The 26,039-nt window shown below is 41.1% G+C and overlaps 1 protein-coding gene and 2 long non-coding RNA genes across 6 annotated transcripts in view; 1 reads left to right on the top strand and 2 right to left on the bottom strand.

The window, feature by feature from the left end:
- The window catches only part of LOC105358390 (acyl-coenzyme A thioesterase 5-like), a 37,381-nt gene that overhangs the window by 6,588 nt on the left and 4,754 nt on the right, over positions 1-26,039 (top strand). For all 4 annotated transcript variants that reach the window (XM_023965277.2, XM_023965278.2, XM_078934196.1 and 1 more), the window contains one exon: positions 12,454-12,915. In XM_023965277.2, coding sequence (XP_023821045.1) covers positions 12,459-12,915 — 457 coding nt within the window. In that variant the 5' untranslated portion in view covers positions 12,454-12,458. The remainder of the gene's footprint in view (positions 1-12,453; positions 12,916-26,039) is intronic.
- On the bottom strand, positions 16,376-18,560 carry LOC111949069 (uncharacterized). The gene is made up of 4 exons (XR_002875098.2): positions 17,455-18,560; positions 17,297-17,376; positions 16,877-16,973; positions 16,376-16,749 (listed from the first exon to the last, which is right to left on the bottom strand). It is a non-coding gene; the product is annotated as an uncharacterized LOC111949069 (long non-coding RNA).
- On the bottom strand, positions 18,816-25,876 carry LOC144986635 (uncharacterized). Its single transcript, XR_013650467.1, has 2 exons — positions 18,985-25,876; positions 18,816-18,867 (listed from the first exon to the last, which is right to left on the bottom strand). It is a non-coding gene; the product is annotated as an uncharacterized LOC144986635 (long non-coding RNA).

Raw genomic sequence — 26,039 nt, 5'->3', positions numbered from 1 at the left:
TCCTACGCAAAGTTTTATAAATGAGGCCCCTGGTGTTTAATGCCCTTAACTGATGATGGAGGAAGCACAGGCTCCTGGTTTTAAGGCACAGAGAGACAGAGACACACTCCTAGCGTGCGTTATAAAGTACCCTATTGCAGTGTATTGCTCGGAATAAAAAAAAAACGTTTTGCGTTGAGCAATATGCTAGTGTTCTTCAATAAATGTTTCACGAAGCATCAGAAAATATTTCAGAGGGGTTTTTGTTGAGTAAGGATTGGTGACAGATTCTTCGGCTGCGGGTGGGGGGGGTCTCCTTATTTGGGTATTTGCGGGTATCTCTGGTCCCTCACCTCTGAGAATAAGGGGGGGAATACTGAACACTAAAGTTAAAACGGCCCTAACATGTTTAACACTTTTATCCTGTTACTTATATTTGTTCAACGCATCAATTGGCCAAAGGAGGAGGAAGATGATGATGCTGCTGAAACCAAAACCCACATTTTAGGGTATCTTCAGGAGTTCATTAAAAATGGTAAGTTTACCTTTCATGTATGGAAGTGCTATAAAAGTTGTGTTTGGCTGTTACTAAATTGAATTTATACAACAATCTCAATTCCAGGAAGAAAAATATAATTATGTTACTCTTATCAGTTGAGTAAGTGTGATTACATCAGTTAAATACATACTTGTCCAAACTAGCCTTAAAGCTAGACTGACATTAAGTTGGTAATCTGGTAAAGTTACTTTTGTTTTGTTTGACTAATAAACTGAAACTAATTTACTGAAAAGTAATCCCTTTTCTGGATTTTGCTCTTTTTAATCCTCACAGGAACCGCAGGTGAACTGATGAACCTGGCAAAATACTGGATGGGATGGGAGATTTTGACGAAGAGCCTTTAGAGATCGTCAGAAGCAGCTATCCCACAGCCTCCACCTGCTATGAGACCTAGAAAATTCCAGGTCATTACAAAGACTACACATCTTTCAGATGTGATCTCCTTGCCTGTATTGGGACATGTCATACAGGATTTGGGCTCCTGTGAATTCATGGTTTTATTTTACTGTTCTTGTAAATACATTGAGTTTTCTGCTCTCAAATAAACCACTGATGCAAAAAGATGTTTATGTATTTTTATTTTATTTATTTTTTGGTAATGAAAAGGTTTTGAAGTCACACTGTGGTCGTTTTTTTTGTTTTGTTTGTTTGTTTTTTGTTGTGTATGGAAGTTTTCCACATTAGTGTTCATCTAAAACTCTGGTATATTAAAAATACACTAATAACTAATTTGTATGACACATTTTTAAATTATTTCTCAGGTTTCCTCACTAGCCTCTTCCCAGAATGTTTCTTTTTTCTCTTATTGAAGACAAAATGTTCACAAAACTAAACAGCTGCAATGTAAACATCACAGCCAAAGGAGTCTGATTCAGCTCTTGGGTCAACTGCACTTCTTAACCCTTGTGCTATCTTAAATGACCACCCTTGCATTGACGTGTTATTCCTACCACAACAAAGGTGGATAAAGGTGGAAAAATTTCATGTAATCCATGGAGACCAGTGAAGATCACAAATCATTGAAGAAAAAAGGTTCAGAGCACTGTCTAGTGGGTCTAGATGACCCAACTCCCAATGTTAAACAGCCTAGGATAGCACAAGGGTTAAAGCTGCCATTTGTTCATCTGTCAGTGGGCAGTTGATGTTTGGCCCAATACATCTGAATAGTCCTGATGTGGAAGTCCACTCTCCTCCCACTCAATATGGGGAATCTTCATGTCCTGAGGAACACAAGCCACACAAAGAAAAAAATAGTAAAGAGCAAACAAACCAACATCATAAACTATTCGATATATTTGTATATACCTCCATGTTCTCTGGTTCAGGAATAGAATGACGTGCACAACCCAGGACCCACAGCGGGTCATGTTACTCTGGGTTCTTGAAGGACGAGTATCCCAACAGTGTCCAGGTCATCCTGTAGATGTGACAAAAACACATAATAATAATAATAATAATAATAATAAATTTTATTTGTATAGCGCTTTAAATGGCACACAAAGACGCTTAGTGGCAGCAGAAGAGGTGTTGAACGCTGGAAGCCCTCTTCCTCAAGTTGGTGGAGAACATTGTAGTAGATGTTGGTCACAGCAACCCACAGATCTCTCCAAAGCAGCTCAATCTTGGTACATTATGAAAACAGTGATTCAGTAAATGGTAAGAGCGTTTCACTACAAGCCTTGTAGGAAATTGGGTTATCTCAGCGTCGGCATACAGGCTCATTACAAACACACAAACAATGGGCGACAATCAGAAAATCAGTTTGCATAACGGCTCTGGAAAAACATCAAGAGTTTATCAGCAAATGGATATTGAGTTATAAAGTCGGATGGAGTGAGGTAGGAATGAGCTTCTTATATAATATATCTCATATTATATATATTATATACCTCCTTATATCTCCTTATATATGTAATGATGCTTAGAATAAATTGCTTAAATGTCAAATTAGAATAAAAAAAAAACACCTCCTAACGTCAGAGGAAAACTAAACTTTTCAACTGCCCCTTGGAAGAAGGATAGTGTTGTTGCTGCCAGATTGTTGGATGCTGTACCAAGATACATTATCTGAAGAACAGTAAAAACACCATCATGTGACATAAGCATCTAAACTTGTGCATTCGTATTGACAAGCGTGCTTAACTAAAAAGGAACCAAAAAAAGTTGAAAACAACTAAAATGTGTTTTTCTTTGTGCTGCATGTTAAGTAACATGAAGAAAGCACATGATCAAATAACATGCATATCATTTGCAACTGTATTTCGACGCAAACTTTGTATTTACTTTCAGATTTTTAAGAAAAAATAATTCCGATACAACATCCCGAATTAGTTTGTGGTTGGTCTCTATGTGCATCAAGGACTTGGGGCCTTGAACAGAGAACGTCCGTTGAACAATGCATCCTAGATGGACCATACGTAACAGGACCCTGAGGTGTCTAGACAATGTATGGATGCTCTGACTATCTTGTACTGCACTCTCTGTCCTTGGGCTAGCAGCAGAGCCTTCATCATTCGATACCCAGAAATAGGCTGCCTGGATTTTACTTCTCTGACACACTGATCCAGGTCTTCATCTGACATGGTTCTATATAGTCCTGTCACCGAAAGATCAGATTCATTCATAGGTCTGTGAACTGTGCTTTTGCACATACTCCAGAGCAGGGATGTCCAAAGTTTTTTTGGTGAGGGCCAAATACAGAAAAAAAAAGCGAAGGCCCGGGCCACACACAAGAGGTGACATATTGACACATGATTACTGTGTGTGTTTCTAACTCATCTAAAATGTGAAAACATTGGTCTCAGTGGGAGCAGTGATGCTGTGCTTTGGATTGAAGGATGGCTGGGATGTCAGGGGTAAAGTTTGGTGGTTGAGACACGAAGGACTTCACAGATATGGCTATCAGTCATTGTGGATCTCAGTCTGCTTTTGTTCTGATTTAACAGAGAAAATGTTTGTTCACATATGTATGTTGAGCCCAACAGGCTAATCATTCTTTTTCCGTGGCGTCTCATCAGAGGAAACTTGGCATGATCCAAACTCTGATAGAAGTCAGGGAGGGATAGAAGCTGATATTGACTCTTCAAAGAATCATCACATTGCATTTCAATCAGCTCTAACTGCAGACTCTCTTCCACTTCTTCTGCATCCACCAGGAAGGGGGTCGAGAACAGCTTGATTTGTTTTTCAATGACAGAAAAATCTTTAAAACGCTGGTTGAATTATGTCACGAGAGATGTAATTACAGAAGCATATTTCTCCTTTTTAGAAGAAATGTCTGCCTTTGGAAAAGCAGACTTGATTTCAGAGGAAGTGTGCAGCATTAAAGCTTCGTATTTGTGTCTCAAACAGGCGGAGCTTTACACAGAAGGCTTTTATGTGCGCATACAGGTGTGACACCAGCTGTTCTTTGCCTTGTAGGTTCTTGTTCAGTGTATTCAGATGATGAGTGAGATCAACTACAAATGCCAGGTCTGCCAGCCACAGAGGGTCACTGAGTTTATGAAGAGGTCGACCCTTCTCTTTCAAAAACTTGTCGATTTCTGATCTCAGCGAAAAAAACTGCTTCAGCAAAGAGCCGCGGCTGAGCCAGCGCACATCGGAGTAGTCGAGTACATCCCCCGTATTCAGCATCCACGTCAGATAAGAAAGCTTGAAATTCCCTGTGGTACAGTCCTGTAGCTCGAATTATGTCGACAGTTTTTACAACAGTGTTCATCACATCGCCCAGCTGGACAGTCATGGCACACAGGGCTTCTTGGTGGATTATACAGTGCATCCTAACAGCCTCACCTCCACTCTTTTTTACCTTGATGCACACCATGGATGCCATTCCTTTGCGCACACCCGTCATGGCTGGAGCTCCATCTGTTGTTACTCCACAGAGCTTGTCCCAAATATTTTCAAAATATTTTCACCTGTCATTCTGCTTTTTAGGCTCATCATATGAAGCAGCTCCTCCGTACAGAAAAAATTATCGACTCCCCGCAAAAAAATTAAAAGCTGTGCGGTGTCTGTGTGTGTCTGTCTGTGCTCTCATCGCATGCTATCGGGTAAAAATCAAAAGCACAAGATTTTTCTCTTAGCTAAAGTTTCAGGTTAGCTGACAAGTCCTCAATTCTCCGCACCACGGTATTTCTGGATAAGCTCACGCTGTTGAAATCCTGCACTTTTTTGGGGCACATTAATTCTGTGACTTTGATGAGGCGCTGCTTTATGAAATCACCGTCTGAGAACAGTTTGCCATGCTGGGCAATAAGTTGTGTGACTTCATAGCTTGCTGCTGTGGCGTTTTTCTGTATTTTGTTTGCATGAAAAAAAAAAAAAAAACTGTTGTTGAGCTTGCAGGCTAGCTGCCATTTGCTTGAATTTCTGTGCTCGTTTGGCACCTGTGTACGATGCGTAGCTCTGATGCTTGGTCTCATAGTGCCGACAGACATTATACTCTTTCATCAGGGCAACATCTTCATTGCAAATCAAACAGACAAACTTTCCGTTGATTTCTTTAAAGAAATATTCATTTTCCCACAGTTTGAAATCTTCTACACTCACTTGCTATTTTGCGTTTCATCGGTGCTGCCACTTCTGGTGACTCATGGTAAATATTCTTCTTTGCTTAATTTTGTTTGGTGGAGAAGCACCTTTTCTGTGACTGGCTCTATCTAGTGTTGAAACTAAGAAGTGTAACACAGTTGAGCTCAAGTGCCATGTGCGGGCCATATTCAATTATATTTTCAGAATTTAATAAAAACTGACCCGTGGGCCACAGTTTGGACACCCCTGCTCTAGAGTTTGGCTATGCAGGTGACTGGAATATTAAGTTCCAGAAGGCTACAAAGGTAGTCTGAAGATAATGCTATTTGTTGTCGTCCAGCATGACCCTGCTCCCATTGCACAACAGCAATAGATTCATCTGTTCTCTCTTTTTCAGAACTAATAAGTTTTTGCAAACGTGTCAGTTCATCTAAAGTAGCAGGAAAGACTGTTAATTGACTAGACAAGGCGTTAAAAAAACATTCTTAAGTAGAACTGAAGTCTAGAAGTCCAGATTTGATTTGATTTGATTTGATTTGATTTATTGATTTATTTCAAGCATTGTAGATAAAGCAATAAAAACAATTACACATATTTATCAAACTCATTACAGAAATGATGAAATGCATAGATTAAAAAGACAGAAAACAAAACAAAAATGTCACTTAAATCACATTTGCTTAATTAAATACAGTGATCATTAACTGAAATATAAGTAGAGTTTGATATATTGCTTGAAAAGGAGTGGGAAGAAGCAAGCTTATATAATCCCACCCCTACTGAGTTCATTCATTCTATAGTTTTACAGAGTTTTAAATCCGGTTCTGATCAGATAGATTCTCTTCAAGTAACAAAATCCAGTGCGTAGAAATGATTGATGATCTTCAGAAAACAATCATTCATGATTTCAGTAAACAGTAACGATACCGATATGTAATAATAATTGATTATCATTAGAACACATGATAAGATTAAACCAGAAATTATTGCTACACATTGCAGATCAAGTAAATAAAATCAATAGCTTATTGATTGTAATTTAAACATTTCAGTAATCATTATTGCACATTACAATGTAACACTCATTGGTTGTAATTAAAAGAGCTTTGATTATTTCACCACAATCAAGTTCACATATGTATTTGGAATTATTCAAGCACCTGTTGATCCTTGAATCCTCTTATCTTCATATCCTGAAATAAGAGTTTCTTTATACATTTTCTTGAATATTTGAATATTTGAACATTGTTTGAGCTCATTACTTAAACTGTTCCAAAGTTTAGTGCCACACACAGACACACAGAAACTTTTCTTTGTGGTTCTTATCAATTTGATCTTGAAGTTCCTACATCCCCTCAGTCTGTAGCCTCCTTCATTTTCAAAGAATTGTTTTTGGATATTGAATGGTAACGATTTCCCACTGGCTCTGTATAAAAGTTGCGCAGTGTAAAAATCCACAAGGTCATACAGTTTTAAAATTCTAGATTGATAAAATAGTTTCTTTGTATGATCAAGATATCCGGCTTTATGTACAATTCTGACGGCTCGTTTTTGAAGTAGACAGAAAGGATGTAGTGAGCTCTTGTAATTAATCCCCCAAAGTTCTATACAGTAGGTGAAATATGGTAATATTAAAGAACAGTACAATAAATATCTACTGTTGTATCCTAATATATGTTTAGATTTATTTACGATTGAAATACTTTTTGAGACTTTAGTTTGTATGTGTCTGATGTGTGGCTTCCAACTTGTCATCGATACAAACCCCTAAGAATTTGATTTCTGTAACACGTTCAATCGAGACATTATTTATTACAATTGAGGGCTCTTTATTTGTGTTGTAGTTTCCAAGAAACATCACTTTGGAGGTATGTGCTCAAGAACGTGTTCCGAGTGAAGTCTCTCAAAAATATGCTGTAGAAGTTCCTACAAGAGAGATAAAGAAAAAAAGACAGAATTAGAGTCATGTTAAATCTGACAGATATTTTCAGATTCCCAGCTTCCACCATCAATAATTCCTAAATATAGAAATAAAAAATAAATAAAAAAAATTCTGCCTTATCTGAAAGAGAAACTTGTGGCACATTGTTTTGGGGTATGCCCCCACCCCGCAACCGCAGGCAGTGTACATCAACAACAATCCGTGTATCCTTCGTTTTTGAAAATTAAAATAAAAAAAGAAAAACTATTTGTTTTTATTTTCCTATTTGCGTAATTTTGGTTATCCCATCCGTAGGTCTCTTAGTCTCCGTTTACAGTCGCAAAAAGAGACTTCTGACTTTAGTCCATCCGGCTGCTCTGCGTGAGTGAGCTGCTGGACTCAGGAGAACCGTGTCTCCGAACAGAGGAATGCAGTAATGCCACTCCACACAGTCCTGAGAAACCATGTAAGCAATCACGTGAATTTGTGTTTCCAATCGTGTCCAAACAAAATAAAACCTGATATTATTCCTACATGCAGCCAGATGCACGTTGCAGCATTGACCACATACATTTTAAGTACATTAAAGGCAAGACGTTGTTGGGAAATATTAACCTAATCCTAACCCTTCTTCCGGTTCCGTTCCGCCAATAATAAAGCACTGGCCGCAGAGATTTAGAAAATTATGAGCGAACACCCCTTAATAATAATCATAAAAGCTATACTATCCTATACTGTTCATAATTAAATAACTAATCAACCAAAAAATCTCTTATAAATATATAAAAAGATCATGAAATTGTGAAAAACCTGGACACCGATTTTAAATAAGCCATTATATTATTCAATATATTTCATTTTGCTTTAAAAACCTGTTCATTATTTTAAAACAGCATTTTAAAATATTCATTTTTAATCATGTGGAATATTATTATAATAAAGTCTTTTTTCAGAACCTTGGATTTCAAAATCAATATTTTCCAAAGTAGCTTTGTTTTTATTTCATGTTGCTGTTTTTCACAATGGCGTATTTATTTCATGGAGAGCTTTTTCAGGAGACTGTGTCTGTCTGTCAATCAAACTAGACAAGGCGGAGACACTTTTGTGATTGGCTACTCATTTACTCCTTTACATGAGCAGCAGCAGCCTAACTACATCCATCGAAGATGCTTCACCAAACGTGACGGCGCAATGCCACCCCTCACAACTAGGGGGAGTATGCACCTCAACACATCCACAGTGTTACACGAAATTGGGCAGTTTTGGTTCTAAATTTGCGGATAAATGTGGCTTTAGGCGAGTTTGCATAATTCAGTTGGTCTGTGGTCGGTTGGGCAATTTTCATCTTCTCATTAACATCTAGTAGTGTTCTAAATTAGGCTGGGTGGTTGTTGGAGTTCCACAAAGCTTCTATGAACTCGAGTTCCATGAACGCAACATGCCGCGTGTGGGAGGGGCTACCAGCTAATGCTTTAGCCTGATAGCCACATGGAGCGGTTGCCTGTGCTTATCTCAGTAACAATGCATGGATGCACAATGTACATGGAGTGTTAAAAGATTAGGTTTATTTATTTTGAATAGTTCCACATGATAACAATGTTTCCATGTTTGAGTTCATGAGATCATCCCAGAGAGTCTCTGCTTCAGCTCCTGCAGTCAAACTACGTCTTGAATTACGTGTAAATCTGAGCGCCCAAGCAGCGCGAGAGTGAGTGTGTGAGCGCAAGTTAAGGGTCTGTTGCCCTGTTCCCCGGAAAAGTAATAATATAAAAATGTTTCCTCCAAAGTACAGAGCCTGATTCTTGGAGTAAACCCTGGCTGCAGAATTGCTCAATCAATCCCGGATCTCCGCTGCGTTTTCCGACCACGATCAGAAACGTCATCGCAGGAACTCCTGGGTGGTGGTGGGGTGCTCGTGTGGGGCTGTGGGCGTCCTTCTCCGGTGGGGCCCTGCGTTGGGCTCTTCCGGCGCGGCAGGGGGGCTGCTTTCCTGGCTGTGCTGGGGTGGCGCTCTCTTTCCCTCCGCGCCTCCCTGCTCTCTGGCTCTGGGGGCCTCGTGGCGGTCCTGCTGGCCCTGGCCTGGGTGGCGGTCTTGGTCGCCCGGGGGGGAGTTGTTCCCTGCCTGTTCCCATGTGGCGTTGGGGGAATTCCGGCTGCCGCTGCGGCGGGGGTCTGGGTGTGGGGGTGGCTGGGCGCTCCTCCTCCTTCTTTTCACATTCCACCATCCATTTTAGAAGAACATAAACACTCACCTGAGGAACACCAAACACCAAAGATTTTCAATCATGGTTGAAATGAATAAAGTTTGGCCTCAATTACAAAAGGGGTTTATTCAGACATACCTTTGGTTTGTCTGAAGATTCATAACCCCTCTTGTTAAAGCAAAATATGTCCATCACAAGAGGCCCTCAGCTCTCATCTGCCTGCCTAGCTGTTGGACAGGACAAGTTAAAAAAAAAAAAAATAAATAAAAGAAACGTCATCGCAGAAAAGGTTCAACATATTCCCAGTAGGGCAAAATAAAATCAGATGACCCGATTATAATCATTGTCTCAATTAAAATAGAAAGTTATCATAAGGTTCAGGAGGCCTGAGCAGGCTTGTCCCGCTTTGCGCAGCTGCCTGGTCTGACTCTGTCGGTCCGCCAGCTCACCTCCTGTGAGCCAACACAGTGTGAGCTCTGAGTGAATGGCGTAAGAATGAGGAGTGTTTCAACGGGGGACTTATAGACGTGGACGACAGGAGCTCCTCCGTGGTTTGGTCCACACAAACCCTCAAACTACAAAAATAGAGTCGTCCATGTTTGCTGCAGCAGACAGATAGTTTGTCTCTATTTGATCTCTAATGTCAGCAAAGCCGCGCGGATATCGCTGAAACATGTCACCTATCTGACTGGCACACCGCTGAGCAGGTATCGAGGAATAAGAGTCGATTTCCATGGATGAGCCAATGAGCGTTTCGATCCCGCCCACTTTCACTGATTGACAGATAGACTCATGAAAAAGCTCTTCATGAAATAAATCAGTCATTGTGAAAAACAGCAACATGAAATAAAAACAAAGCTACTTTGGAAAATTTTGATTTTGAAATCCAAGGTTCTGAAAAAAGACAGAATTATAATAATATTCCACATGATTAAAAATGAATATTTTAAAATGCTGTTTTAAAATAATGAACAGGTTTTTTAAGCAAAATGAAATATATTGAATAATATAATGGCTTATTTAAAATCAGTGTGCAGGTTTTCCACAATTTCATGATCTTTTTATATATTTATGAGAGATTTATTGGTTGATTGTGTTTTTGCATGAGGCCATATTTAGTTATTTAATTAAATATTTATTTATTTAATTATGAACAGTATAGGACTCCATATAGGAGATCATCTCGCTCTGTGACGCAGCACTGTTCGTTTACAACGCGAGTTTACAACTCGCCATTTCTTCTTCTACTGCTGTTTCCGGTATTTAAGATAGTTCTGCACATGTCAAAATGATTAATTGTGGTTAAAAGTGTAGCATATGTAAACGTTTGTTATAATGGGATAAAGTTTTTCTGGGCCCATGTACACAGTTCAATTCTAATCCGATCGTTGATCCGATTAAAGACATTTTGTACATGTAACCGCAGCTAGTGTGACCAGGTGCAGTAAGCGCCAGACTGACCACAGTTTCACAGTGATGACTGTGATTATCATTCTACCACAAAAATATACTTCAAATATACCACAACAAAAAAATACAAGTTTTTATATAAGGGTTGATGGCCATTGAACTGTGCGTTATTATATTATACGCCGTGGAAGCCTGAACCGTTCGATGCGAAGGGGAAGACGGTTGCTTTCACGAAGTGCGTTAAAAAGTAATAATACACACTTCAAAGGCCATTAACCCGCTTATACTATGGTCACTTACAAAAGCAATAGATATTAACAAGTTTTTAGTCCTTAATTATTGTTTTTTTTCCGATTTGGATCGCTTTTCTCACAAAAGGCGGACTTTTTGTTACGTGATGCGGCGCGAGACAAATAGTCTGCGTCGCGCCTCACCACCCATGCAGTCAAGATTCAGCGATATATATATGCTGATCTTTCCGATGGGTTGAATAAAGCATCAGTTCACCTCTTACCGCTTGTTTTTGTCCAAATAAGGAAAAGGTTGTTTTAAAGAAGCCGGAGCTTCTTTAAAACAACCTAGCTTAAAACCTAGCTTAAAAACAATTAAGCTAGGTGACCGGAATTTCTTTTTTCACCGTGCGGTTATCAGGTTTTAATGCACACCCAGCAGCCATTCAGAATCGAGTTTTCACCCGGACCATGGAATAAGCTCTATTAAACGATGTCAATGAGAAGATAATAGAGTGATATAAAGGATTATTTACTCACAGATGAACCGCTGGCCGTGCTTGCTGCCATCTTGGCCTTCAGTAGAACGTAGCAAACACTGACATCATGTCTGTTTCACAATTTTATTGGCTGGATATTGATGTGTTTGTAGATTGACTAGCTTTTCCAGTGAGACAATAAAAGCGACCTGTTTCCCATCGAATTTTTTTAAATCGAATTTCGGAGCCATCAAAATGTTGAGTCTCGAAATTGAAAGTACTGAAATATTTAAGATATTAAAAAAAATTTGGGGGGATAAAATTTTGCTGTTTTATTAATTTAGGCTCCAAAAAAATTGAGAAAAAATGCAAAAGTTTAAAAAAGTCAGAAAGAAAATTCAAGGTTTAAAAAAGTCAGACAGAAAATTCAAGGGTTAAAAAAATTCATAATCTGATGGAACAGAAAAAACTTCCATATAATTGCTACAATTCTCTTTACCCTTATGCTAGAATTTGCCACAAACAATTGTGCAATACATCTTAGAAAAAAGTATACAGATTTAAAGACTGAATGTAAAAGTAAACACACATGTTAAACATAAATACCAAATATTACAAATAAAAGATTAAATTGTTCACTGTTTAAAAAAATGTGAAAACAATTTTTTTAACCTTTTGTTTTTTTAAATAAACTATTCTGTTTTTTTCTGCTTGTTTACATTAAATAGAAGCTTTGTAGACTAGTGCCAGTGGGTGCTGTCCATTACAAACACACATGAATGCGCACACAGAAACACACACATTATGAAAATATCACATTGGAAACTTACTATGAAACAGAAATGGTACAATGATCCATTTTGTGAGGGTTCAGGCACTGAAAGGCAATCAGGTGAGGTTTCTGCTTTACTTTGGGTTTCTCTAGTTGTTTAACAATTTAACCAGTAAATCCAGATAATTTTAAAGAAAATATCCAAATTCAGCAAAATCCTCCATGACACAGATCAATGAACAGGGAGGAATGTTTAATGAAAGGGATCATTTTTAGAGTTTAATATTTTCCTGAGAGGTGTGGTAAGACTGTCTCACTTTCCTTCCCTGACTGCCACATGAATGATCCAAATATGTTTTTCCTCAGACAAGATGAGCTCTCAAGTCAGACTGAGGCTGCTCCCAAGTGAAAGGTGTTTGTACGACAAACCCATTCAGGTAAAAGTGTCACATCTGAAATCCAGGCAGGTGGTCAGCATTAAAGCCAGCTCGACTGATGAAAGAGGAGTTCTGTTCAGCTCTTCAGCCACTTACAGGGCTGATGGAAATGGAGAGATTGACCTGGTCAGAGACGCCTCACTCAGCGGGAGCTACGTTGGAGTTGAACCTATGGGTCTACTGACGACACTGAAACCAAACATTGTTAACAAACTTTTTGTTAAGGACAAAGCTTTAGAGCCACACATGGTGAAGTTCTCTGTGCACGATGAGGAGGAACAGGACCGGATGCTGGCAGAGGCGACCAATGAGAGGTATCTGATGGCAGACGGGGTCAGCCGAGTTTCTGTGGAAGAAGGGAACTTTCATGGAGCTCTGTTTACTCCCCCAGGTATGGATAGTTACCTAACTCACATAACGTTCTGTTGGGTTAAAGGAAATCAGTAAAAGGCAATAAAAAAATGTTGTTTTGGGGCTACACGGTGATACAGTGGTTAGCGCTCCTGCCTCACAGAAGTGAGAAGGTAAGAAGGCTCTGGTTAAAATCATGTATCTATGGGACCTTTCAGTGTGGAGTTTGTATGTTCTCCTTGTTACTCTAAAAGTGCTCATATGGTCTACATATATTAAAAGAAAAAACGTCCCTCTCACCCTTCCGCCGGTGGTTTCTCACCCAAGCTCGGGTCCTCCACGAGAGGCCTGGGAGCTTGAAGGTCTTGCGGAGTCTCTTAGCTGTTCCTAGCACTAAGCTTTTCTGGATTGAGGGGTGGCCGAAGGAGGTCAAGGACTAGTGGGCATGGAAGCCACTATCCAGGATGAAACATCCAAGATGCATGAATACAGAAAGCTCAAGGCCCCAAATGACAGTGTGCTCAGTGAATGTCTCAGGCAATGGAGGGCAGAGGATACAGTGCTGGAGGACAGATCCTCATGGGAGGACAAACTCCTGCATGGGACGTACCACCGGACCATAACTGAAGTGGCTGATATCAAGAAGTCCTACCATTGGCCAGAAAGGGCTGGCCTACAGGACAGCACTTATCCTGGCAGCTCAGGAACAAGCCCTGAGCACCAGAGCCATAGAGGCTCAGATCTACCACGCCAGACAAGACCCAAGGTGTAGGTTGTGCAAAGAGGCACCTGAAACAATCCAGCACATAACCGCAGGGTGTAAGATGCAGCAGGTAAAGCATACATGGAACACCACAACCAAGTGTATGTAATATTATACAGGAACATGTGAGCAGAAAATGGACTGGAAACCCCAAGGTCAAAAGGTCAAAATGGGAAACACGTCCGAAGGTGGTAGAGAATGAGAGGGCAAGATCCTGTGGGACTTCCAGATCTAGACTGATAGGATGGGCATGGTGAACCAACCAGACATTGTAGTGGTGGATAAAGAACAGAGGAAAGCCGTTGTGGTGGATGTGGCAGTGCCACAGATAATGGGAACATCAGGAAGAAGGAACATGAGAAACTGGAGAAATACCAGGGACTCAGAGAAGAACTGGAGAAAGCATGGAAAGTGAAGGTGACAGTGGTGCCTGTGGTAATTGGAGCACTCTGGGAAGTAACCTCCAAGCTGGAGGAGTGGTTACAACAGATACCTGGAAAGACTTCAGACCTCTCAGTCCAGAAAAGCGCAGTGCTAGGAACAGCTAAGGTGACCCTCAAGCTCCCAGGCCTATGGGAGATGACCCGAGCTTGGGTGAGAAACTTCCCGCGGAGAGTGGGAGGGGCAATTTGTTATATTGGTTTATTCATTCATTCATCTTCTAAACCCATTTTGTACCTGTGAGGAAACTGTTTTTTCTAATTAGGACTGTAAAAAGGAAGGTTTAAGGTTTGTACCCACAGTTTTCTGCACACATAAACAAATCAATAATGACTCAGAGACAGATACGTATCTGTTGTGGAAGTTTACTTCGTACAAGCAGCACAGACAGGTTGTACGAGGGATACAGACAGATGAACAAGATGCATTCAAAGTCCATACACCAAGGTTCAGGAAGATGGGCTTGGTATAAAAACTCTGCATTTGCATATTTAGAAGATTATACGATGGACAATGATGTGAAAAGCACACCCACAGGCTGTTGCAGGCGAGGTGCTTCAAGGTTAGACAAAGATATCTCTGAGGCTTTCACGGATGCTTAGCAGAACACATACACTAGCACACACAAAAGAAAAAAAAGGGAGGATGGGAAGAAACTGTGAGAAAATAGTTGGCTGTGCTGTCTTTAAATGTAATATAATTTTGAGATGATAATATGTGCTTAATGAATTAAGTTTGAACCATTAGTTTAATAAAAATTTAAAGGGAGTTTCTAACTATTCTTAACATACCCCTCTGTTTGTCATATCAAAATTATATGGAAAGTCAGCAGAACTCTTCTCATCATCAACCATATAACATTTCACTCAGATTTTCAGTATAGGCATTATTTTGGCTCTGCATCGAAAACAAAAGTGTATATATATGTATGTAAATACACAAGGATACACAAAATCAATGTGATTAAATGAACATTACAAAGGTGGTAGGTGACCCATGAGTGTGCAAGCGAAAAACCAGTCAGGGCAAACTTAAACCTTCTTTGAGAATCATTCAGTGAGCAGTCGGACAGGAAAAATCTTGCGACGACTCCGTGCCCCTCGGCAGCCATTCCTAAGGATACTCATGCATCACCAGATCTTACCTTGGCACAATTTTGTTAATAAAAGTTACATATAACAAGAAATAAAGTAGGAAATAAAGCAAATAAACAAATTCAAATCCAATAAAAAAAAAGGAAAAATAACACTTTAAAGACCTGTTTCAACCACGAGCGGAGGTGAACCGGGTGAATTGTAGGCACAGTGCTGATAAAGAGTATTGACATACCACTGCGCAAAAGCCCCCAGAATCAGGACATATATTTGTCTGGATATCCTCAGAAATACCCCATATCTGGTGATATCTACGGTGGATACTCTCCGGACATGACTGTCTCTAAGTTCATGTCCTGAGCATATCAACTCCGAGTATGGGACACTTTTATTCTGATAGAATCTGGAGATGAGATTCTCTCCAGATATGAGATGCGTCACTTGTGATATCCAAGGTCAGGATATTTCCAGATTCTATCCATGTCAAATCTGTTGATATCTGATGTCCGTATACCAGTCATATCTGAAGTTAAGATTTAGAACATATGGCCATCAGGCATATCTGAAGAACCAACACCATTGATATCCGAGGTCAGGATATTTCCAGATTCTATCCATGTCAAATCTGTTGATATCTGATGTCCGTATACCAGTCATATCTGAAGTTAAGATTTGGAACATATGGCCATCAGGCATATCTGAAGAACCAACACCATTGATATCCGAGGTCAGGATATTTCCAGATTCTATCCATGTCATATCTGTTGATATCTGATGTCCGTATACCAGTCATATCTGAAGTTAAGATTTGGAACATATGGCCATCAGGCATATCTGAAGAACCAACACCATTGATATCCGAGGTCAGGATATTTCCAGATTCTATCCATGTCATATCTGTTGATATCTGATGTCCGTATACCAGTCATATCTGAAGTTAAGATTTGGAACATATGGCCATCAGGCATATATGAAGAACCAACACCATTGATATCCGAGGTCAGGATATTTCCAGATTCTATCCATGTCATATCTGTTGATATCTGATGTCCGTATACTAGTCATATCTGAAGTTAGGATTTGGAACATATGGCCAGCAGGCAAATCTGAAGAACAAACACTAGTGATATCCGAGTTCAGGATATTTCAAGATACCAGTCATCTCCAAAATATATAAGAAATAAAACGTAACAGAAAACCGGTATTACTCAAAAATATTTTATTACAAAATAAATAAATAAGTCAAAAACCACAAACAAACATGCATCCTTTTTTTCTCTTCTGCCAGATAGCAGCTCTTGACTGGTGGTGGGTTTCCTTCAGTAAAGTCAGCTGAGTGTCTCGTGCGTAATTTTGGCTCAATTCCACTCCTCCATTTTTCATCCCAGGCTTTATGGCATTTCAGCATCACCATGGTTAGCCTAGTGGAGCGCCACTTTGGCGAGGCTTGATAATAAGATGGTTTGTCCTCGTCACTTTCCTCGTCGCTGACATAGTTTGCATTGGCTCTTTTTATTTATGACAGATCCTCTTGATTGAGAATCTTCTCAGCAATTTTGACCCTCTTTTTGAAGAGCTGTGGACCAACAGGAAAGGAAAATATTATTTTAATTATAGGAAACAACATACACACACATACACAGTTCAACTGGACCATGCACGACCTGAGTAAATGAAACAAGGTCACAAATAGGACAACTCACCTGATCATGCTGACTGGTCCTCCTTTTGACCTCCTCCTTGCTTCTATCTTCATTCTCTCTTTGCACTTGAGACTGTCAATAGCTCGACTGCAAGCTCCTAGTCGATGGAAATATGAAATGTACAGAAGATGAGGTCAACATATTGCAAACTTGTTTCCAAAGTGGAATATTCAAAATGTGCCATGCAGACTGTCACAGAGGCTTATCTTAATTATCCATTGTCAATGCTATATCGTTATTGTAACTTAGTATTTGGTCTTAAGACATGGAAACACTAAATGAGCTGTCTATCACACTAATACAATTGCAATCCTATTCAAAAAATCTCTGAAAAGAAAGTAACACTGATTATTGACATTGAGTCTCTCACATTATCTCTAACTTATGGCGAGTTGTGTAAATCCAACTTCATGTGCTTACTTCTAACTTGGTGGAAACTCCAATTTGGTTCCACATCTTTTTCACTGCTGCCGTCATCTCCTCATTGTGGTGTTCTGAAGCTAAAAAAAAGACAATATTTTATAACTGACTGGAGTTCTTGTCAAGTTTCCTAAAATGATAGTGAGAAAGAAACATACTTGTCATCTGCCCGGACCTTCCACTGGAGCTGCTCTCCGAGGTTCTTGTGTTTGTGATGGACAAGAGTCTGAAAGAGAGAAGAAGTCTGTTAGGTTACAGTAACATTGCTGTTCTGGCCAATGTTCTAGAATACAGGCACCTGCCCAACACAAAACCCCCCAGCGGCCGAGTGGCAAACTCAAGAACGCATGTAGCTTATAACCCCAGAGGAAGATCGGCCGACGTTTTCCGACCACGGTCAGAAAGAGAAAAGTCCTCGCAGGAAAGGTTCAACATAGGCTAAACATGAACAACCTTTTTTAAAGTGCAAAAAAAAAAGTGAACACGTGTTTGTCTGTTTGGCTGCTTTAGTGAATGGTGCTGCTGCTTTTATTCGTCCGTCTTCATGTTACGTGACCGGAACACCAACATGATAACCGCGTCAGCTATCAGTGAGGATCTTAACGGGGTGACGATGTTTCCTGTCGCGCTGAATTCACGCTCCCATGAGGAGCTCGTAGCGCATTTAGACGTGTATTTTCCTGCCACTTTTGACAGAAGTGCAGAGACATCGGGGCGCCTGCGCTCCACCCTCGCCCCGCAGGCTCCTCGCCTCTCCTTTCCCTCCTCCGGCGCCCTTAGCGAGAGGGGAGCCGACGTTCGGACCCTGTGCAGCCGGTTCGGGCGCAGCTGCCGGTGGACCCCCGGCGTGTCTCCGTGCTGCCCGCGCTACACAGGCCCCACGGCGGTGGGGGGCGACGTCTGCCGCTCCAGCGGGGGAATCGGGAGGAGTGACGCCGCGGCCGCCCACCACGTAGAACCTATGAAACCTAATTGACATAGTGCCCTGGGTCTCCAACATGTGTCCATAACCGCACGAGAATACACAATAATTAGCAAAGATGAATATGTTTAGTTCAAATCACACATCATATGAGTCCTCTGTGTCTTCAAATAAATAAAGTGTGGGTCCGCGGTGATGACGTCCCGCGGGTGATGAGGTTTTACGGTCTGACACCGAATCCCAGGAGAAGCTACTAGGCTGCGCGGATGATCCATGATCCATACGGATCACAGGCCCCGGTTCTGCACAGACGTGTGCCGCGGATTCCACCCCCCAATCCCCCATCCCCTCCACGCACTTCATCTAATCTGTACGGTCACGTCCTGCTGTTTACCGCGTTAAAGTTGCTGCTCGACGTTTGTCCGTTAGGTGATGACATGATGTTTCTGGGTTACTTGAAGTTTTATACAAAAGCGAAGTTTTTCAGCACAAAATATTTTTACACACGGAAGATACATATGGAAACTTCGGGGGGGGGGGGGGGGGGGGGGGGGGCGTATCCGGTGTTCTTGTAGCTTCTTCTTGGTTTTTTCCACGTCGTCCAGCCTCTGTGATTCTGTTTCAATCGCTTCAGATGAAGACTCTTTTCCTGAAAAAAGGGAAGGATGTGGTTTTATTTTTGCTATTTAAAATAGCCCCGGAATTGGTTAAATATAACCCCGTAGCCTCCAAGCCCCGAATAATGCCCATAGATCAAAAGTTTTACCTGAACTTATTGGCTCGGCCGGGTCACTGCCGCCAACTCCCGGATCCTCTGAGGTCTTTTCGCTGTGAGGACGCGGCCGGCCTCGCTTACTAGAGGGTGTCCATGTCTCCTACGGTCAACTTTTATTCTTTTTTTCCGTCTTCATCTTCGGACCTAACGCTCCGTGCCGCCATTGTTTTCAAACAGACTGCGTCATGGCGGCGCGGAGCGCTGTAACTCGACAGCTGATTGGTCGCGTTGCAGAACGTGACCAATCAAATTTCACTTTACTGGAGCTCGGGTAAGACGTCACGGTTGTTCGTTCTCCTCGTGTTATTTTGCGGCTTCGAAACTACTGAAGACGTTTTGTTCCCGGCAGCATTTGGAGATAGGGCTGGAGTGTGACCCAAAAATCTATGATAAATAAAATAAAAAATGAAAGAAGTTTCTTTTAAAATCATTCACAAAATTTACCCCACTAATCAATTCATGCTAAGATACATTAAAAAATTGATCCTAACTGTCCCTTTTGCAAAGAACATCCAAAAGCAATTAACCATCTTTTTTGGAATTGTACTGAAATTAGAATTTTTTTGGAAGAAGTGTTTACAATTTATCAGTAATCATATTCACCCCAACTTCACTCTGAAATTCGAATATATAATGTTTGGGTTTTATAATAAAAACTTGGACTCAAATAAAAACTAATAATTAATGTTATAATATTTATATTATATTTGGCAAATTGTATATTCATAAATGCTAATTCTATTCATCTTCTATCCCCCCCCCCCCCCCCCCCCCGGCTGTTAATCAAAGAAATTGAAATGTATCTCAGTTAAATCTCTGAAAGCCTTAAGAAAGCTGTATGTTTGTATGAAAGTTGTGGAAACTTGAATGTTTTTGTGTAAAATGCATGTAATATGTTTGCTCTCATGGCTGTACCTACATTTTGAACAATAAAGTTAAAAAAAATAAACTTTCTTCACCCACTCCCTGAAAACACTAAACAGAGCAGCAGTTATCATTGATTTCTTACCAAAAAAAGATCCTAAAGTTTTTTAAAAGGTTTCTTATGGGTTTTTTTTTGGTATAATATGAGATACTGTTTTACAAAACATCACAAAAGACTTTCCTGCCACTTGATACATGCTCAGGAAGAAATTGGCTGTTGAAAATGACAAAATTTGTTGTATGCCCGAAGTGCCATTGTATTTATTACCTTTGATGAAGCAATGAGGATATTACTGTATATCTTAATCAAACTTGGGTTGACCTGTCAATACTCTTCACACCTGTTTTTAAACATTTGTGGGAAAATATAAGTGCAGAGCAAACTCTCAAATATATGTGCTTTTGAAGTATCTTGTGCACATAAATTGCTAGGCAAGGCACTTATCAAACAAGTGATACATATAATATCCAGAGACAATACATGTCCTAATGCAGTATCGCCTTTGCACAAATCACAAAATACGGTGTAGGTACCATAACCTTTCGGCCTGGAACTTCCGTTCGGGGTCCTTTCGACTGAGTATAACGTCACACTACGGTAACCCCACTTGGACAAACTACGTAGCGTTGACATCTGCCTGGGCTCTACGTATTTGCATTTCACGTTCCTTTTTGTAACCTAAAGGAGTTTTCCCCCATAAATTGTGTATGACAATATTCTTTGTCATTTTTATAAAGACATGTTGTCACAATCCGCTCGTTACTCCAGTTTAAGTTCAGCCGTGGCTGAAATTTTTGTCAGCACGGCTAAATGTTGCCCTTCCGGGTCCGTTCTGTCAATAATAAAGCAACGGGTGCACAGATTAAAAGAACTATAAGAGAACATGAATTCAATAATAATCATAACAATAATAAAGGCACCTTTCGAATACTATCTCCCAGCTCTGTTCGTTTACAACAGACGTCATAATATTATTTATTAATATTATTAATATTAGTATCGTAAATTGGTGAATAAGGGAAAGAGTAAGGTGATGAGGTGTACGAGGTTAAAGGGTGAACGTAGATTGAATGTGGCATTAAATGGGGAGTTGTTGGAAGAGGTAGAGTGTTTTCAGTATTTGGGGTCGTGTGTCTGTGTGGATGGTGGAATAGGGGAAGAGGTAGAGTTTAGAATGAACGAAGTACGAAAGATATGGGGGGGGGATGAAGAGAGTGATTGAATGTAGATCACTGGAAAAGCATGCGAAACAGAGATTCTATGAGGGTGTGGTGGTGCCTGCAGTGTTATATGGGGCTGAAACAGAGTCTGAAGGTGGCGGAAAAGAGGAAGCTGAATGTAGTTGAGATGAGATGTTTGAGGAGTATGTGTGGTGTGACGCGTATGGATCGTGTGAGAAATGAAGTTATCCGAGAGAGAACTGGTCTGATGCGAGAGTTGGCCTATAGAGCAGAGCAAAAGGCACTGGGATGGTTTGGACATGTTGAAAGAATGGAAAGGGAGCGTTTGGTGAAAAGGGTATATGAATCTGATGTGAGTGGAGTGAGAATGAGAGGAAGACCACGAATGGGATGGACGGAGGGTGTAAGGAGAGCGCTGAATGCAAGAGGGATGACTGTGGTGCAGGGGAGAGAGGCTGCTCAGGACAGGGATGGGTGGCGAGAGTTTGGGTATGAATGAATGGATGGGTGTGGTAGAGGTCTGGTCTTGGGATGAAGCGGCAAGGGGAAACCAGCCTTGGTTGAGGCCCTGCTGTGGAGGTGCCCACACTGGAGTGTGCAGCTGACCCTGGTGCAGTGTGGTGTGGCTTAGACCAGGCCTTAGACCAGTGTCACACACACACACCAGCGCACACACCCGCACACACTGAAGGCGGAGGGTTTGGGGAAGAGAAGGAGGGAGTTAAAATTGTCTGCCCTGTCTAGGCTACCCCACCTTGGTGGGACACAGCCTTGGTAAATAGATAGATAGTATCGTAAATTGTCCAGACCAATCACTGTCTGACACGTCATCAGACCAACACACAGCAAATCACATAATGTAACGTCAGCACTAGTCGAAGGACCCCGAAGGGAAGTTCCAGGCCGAACGGTTATGGTACCTACAGCGGCAATGGTAACTGCGGAGGATATGCACCAGAAATACCTCAACACTTAGATAAGTATACACTACAGATACTACAGGATATTTACCTTCTTCAGTATCTTTACTCCAGATATTTCCAGATTTGACTTCAAGTCATATTCGGAACTTGGAAATGGCCAAAATAAGACACAACCAGTATCTTCTGCCCGGATATCTTCAGATATGCTGCATGTCTGGATATGCACCAGAAATGCCTCAACACTTAGATAAGTATACACTACAGATACTACAGGATATTTACCTTCTTCAGTATCTTTACTCCAGATATTTCCAGATTTGACTTCAAGTCAAATTCGGAACTTGGAAATGGCCAAAATAAGACACAACCAGTATCTTCTGCCCGGATATCTTCAGATATGCTGCATGTCTGGATATGCACCAGAAATGCCTCAACACTTAGATACGTATACACTACAGATACTACAGGATATTTACCTTCTTCAGTATCTTTACTCCAGATATTTCCAGATTTGACTTCAGGTCATATTCGAAACTTGGATATGACCAAAATAAGACACAACCAGTATCTTCTGCCCGGATACCTTCAGATATGCTGCATGTCTGGATATGCACCAGAAATGCCTCAACACTTAGATAAGTATACACTACAGATACTACAGGATATTTACCTTCTTCAGTATCTTTACTCCAGATATTTCCAGATTTGACTTCAAGTCATATTCGGAACTTGGAAATGGACAAAATAAGACACAACCAGTATCTTCTGCCCGGATATCTTCAGATATGCTGCATGTCTGGATATGCACCAGAAATGCCTCAACACTTAGATAAGTATACACTACAGATACTACAGGATATTTACCTTCTTCAGTATCTTTACTCCAGATATTTCCAGATTTGACTTCAGGTCATATTCGAAACTTGGATATGACCAAAATAAGACACAACCAGTATCTTCTGCCCGGATACCTTCAGATATGCTGCATGTCTGGATATGCACCAGAAATGCCTCAACACTTAGATAAGTATACACTACAGATACTACAGGATATTTACCTTCTTCAGTATCTTTACTCCAGATATTTCCAGATTTGACTTCAGGTCATATTCGAAACTTGGATATGACCAAAATAAGACACAACCAGTATCTTCTGCCCGGATACCTTCAGATATGCTGCATGTCTGGATATGCACCAGAAATGCCTCAACACTTAGATAAGTATACACTACAGATATTACAGGATATTTACCTTCTTCAGTATCTTTACTCCAGATATTTCCAGATTTGATTTCAGGTCATTTCGGAACTTGGATATGACCAAAATAAGACACAACCAGTATCTTTTGCCCGGATATCTTCAGATATGCTGCATGTCTGGATATGCATTAGAAATGGGCCAGATTCTTAAGATATCTAAGAAAGTATCCACTACAGATATTGAGGATTCTGGCTCTTTTCGCGCAGTGTACATTGTACGGCATGACAGCATCTTGTTGATCATTGATTTGAAACAGGGAATCACACAGATGACGAAAAGAAAAAAGAAAAACAACACACAGAGGACAGGAGTGACTAGTTTCATCAGCACACTCCACTAAGGTCCAGAAGTGAACCAATAAAGTGGGGACCAAGACCAGGAGGTGTCAGTCATCCGAGAAGAGATGTGTGATTTAAGGTTCTTGACATCATTAATGATGTGAGTGAGATTTGCAGAGGAAGAGGGGATAAAAGTAGAACAATAATCATGGATTCGTCGCAGGGAGATAGCAGGGAGATGCTCGTGTTGGCAAGTGTCATGATGTCATCTGGACAGCTGAGCAATAGAGGAAATAGTGTCAGGGTCAGTCTTTCGAAAAACGAGAGATGCTGGAATAATTTCAGCCAGGTTGCAGGTACCACACCAATTTTCAGGAAGCCACAAGTAAGTGTTAAGACCGCAGGTCCAAACATACTCAGGAGGACAGGGAAAGCCTTGTGGTCCGGGAACATATGTGAGGGCAGCTGAAATTGAAGCAGGTTTACGTAGACCAGCGCGGATACGAATGGCAGTGTAATTGAAGATCAATCTGTGAGAGAGAAGTCTGTGTTTAGAAAGCATGGACGCGTTGTAGCTCCAGTGCATTCCACTTAAAGAAGCAGTAGTTGAGTTGCAGCCAGGAACGACAATAGTGTCGATACAGTGGGAGTGTCCCAAAAAATGAACAGCACATTTATCACATTTACTCTTAATGCAGAATGGTGCTGTCCCGGGCCACCTAGCAAAAGCCAAACCCTTTAAATTGTTTTTTTGAGATGTTTTGGAAAATTGGGTAGGTCGTCTCCATGTTGTCTCGGCAGAAAAGGAAATGGTAACATCAGGAAAAATGTTTTTCTTATCGATCTTAGTTAAACCAGTTGAAAAGCGAACAAAAAACATGAGCATCTGTAGTACAGTGACAGGCCTGGGTGAGATCGTGGGATTGTGATGTCCATGGTGAGGAACAAAAGAACAAACATAGCAGTCAGTGGCATTGTAGGAAGAAGCTGTGACTTTAACAGTAATTATCCTGATGATCGACGGGGTCCACTAGGTATCTTTTAACCCGGGGAACCCAGTCACGTGGTGTCGGCATCAATGTTGGTTCAGTCTGGGAGTGGATTTGTGGATCTGATTCACAGTACCAGAGAAGAAGGATTGCGCATATGAGCAGAAAAGCAGTCCACAGACAGATGAGACCACGAAGAACAGCTGGACCCATGTTAACTGGTTTGAAGCTCACTGTAGCTGGAAGAGAGCAGTGCCAGAGGAGACACTCCAGGGGGCGCCCTTTGCCAGAAGTAGTGTCACACTGCGGCTTTGTAGTTGGACTTAACCACTGGTGTGTCTCAAAATGTCAGTCTCGTAGTCTCTCAACAATATACAGTGGCTTACGTGAATCCAGGAGGGTCGTTCAGCAATGCGGACCATAGTTGGCGTGGCGAGGATAACTTGGAGGGTCCACCTCTGTTGTGACCAATCAGTCCGTTGAATTGCCTTCAGGAAAACCAGGTCACCGACAGAGATCTTCTGGTCGGGATTGAGAGTTTCAAGTCAATAACCAGATTATTTGATGAGGGTCCGACGTCGCTGAGGGCATCACGGGATCCGGGGGCAGGGCCGCCGATTCTGAAGTCGGATGAGTCAATGCTGAGGTTGTGGTCTCAAACCGTGCGCAGGTTTCGGATTACCACCTCCCAAAAGGGTTCCAGCGATGTCCAGGGCACCCGCTGGCCAGCTCGAAGGACCAAATGTAAGGGAAACTGTTTTTTCTAATTAGGACTGTAAAAAGGAAGGTTTAAGGTTTGTACCCACAGTTTCCTGCACACATAAACAAATCAATAATGACTCTGAGACAGATACGTATCTTTTGTGGAAGTTTACTTCGTACAAGCAGCACAGACAGGTTGTACGAGGGATACAGACAGATGAACAGGATGCATTCAAAGTCCGTACACCGAGGTTCAGGAAGATGGGCTTGGTATAAAAACCCTGCATTTGCATATTCAGAAGATTATACGATGGACAATGATGTGAAAAGCACACCCACAGGCTGCTGCAGGCGAGGTGCTTCAAGGTTAGACAAAGATATCTCTGAGACTTTCACGGATGCTTAGCAGAACACATACACTAGCACACACAAAAGAAAAAAAAGGGAGGATGGGAAGAAACTGTGAGAAAATAGTTGGCTGTTAAATGTAATATAATTTTGAGATGATAATATGTGCTTAATGAATTAAGTTTGAACCATTAGTGTAATAAAAAGTTAAAGGGAGTTTCTAACTATTCTTAACAGTACCTTTCGGGGTCATGGGTCTGCCTGAGCCACTCGTTGACAAAGGCATCCTGGACATGTCTAGAGTCTTTCACACGGCCACACAAATCACACACCATTCCACACTCACATTAACAACAAGGGAAAATTTGGAGTAACCAATTAACCTATGGAGCATGCTTTTGGACGATGAGAGGAAGCCGGAGTCCCTGGAAGAAACCCA

This window comes from Oryzias latipes, chromosome 17 (genome assembly GCF_053564925.1).
Source record: "Oryzias latipes strain Hd-rR chromosome 17, Olatipes_Hd-rR_3.1".
In the NCBI taxonomy this organism is placed as follows: Eukaryota; Metazoa; Chordata; class Actinopteri; order Beloniformes; family Adrianichthyidae; genus Oryzias; species Oryzias latipes.
Note: the sequence above shows the minus strand (reverse complement) of the source record. Positions and strands in the feature narration are given on the sequence as shown.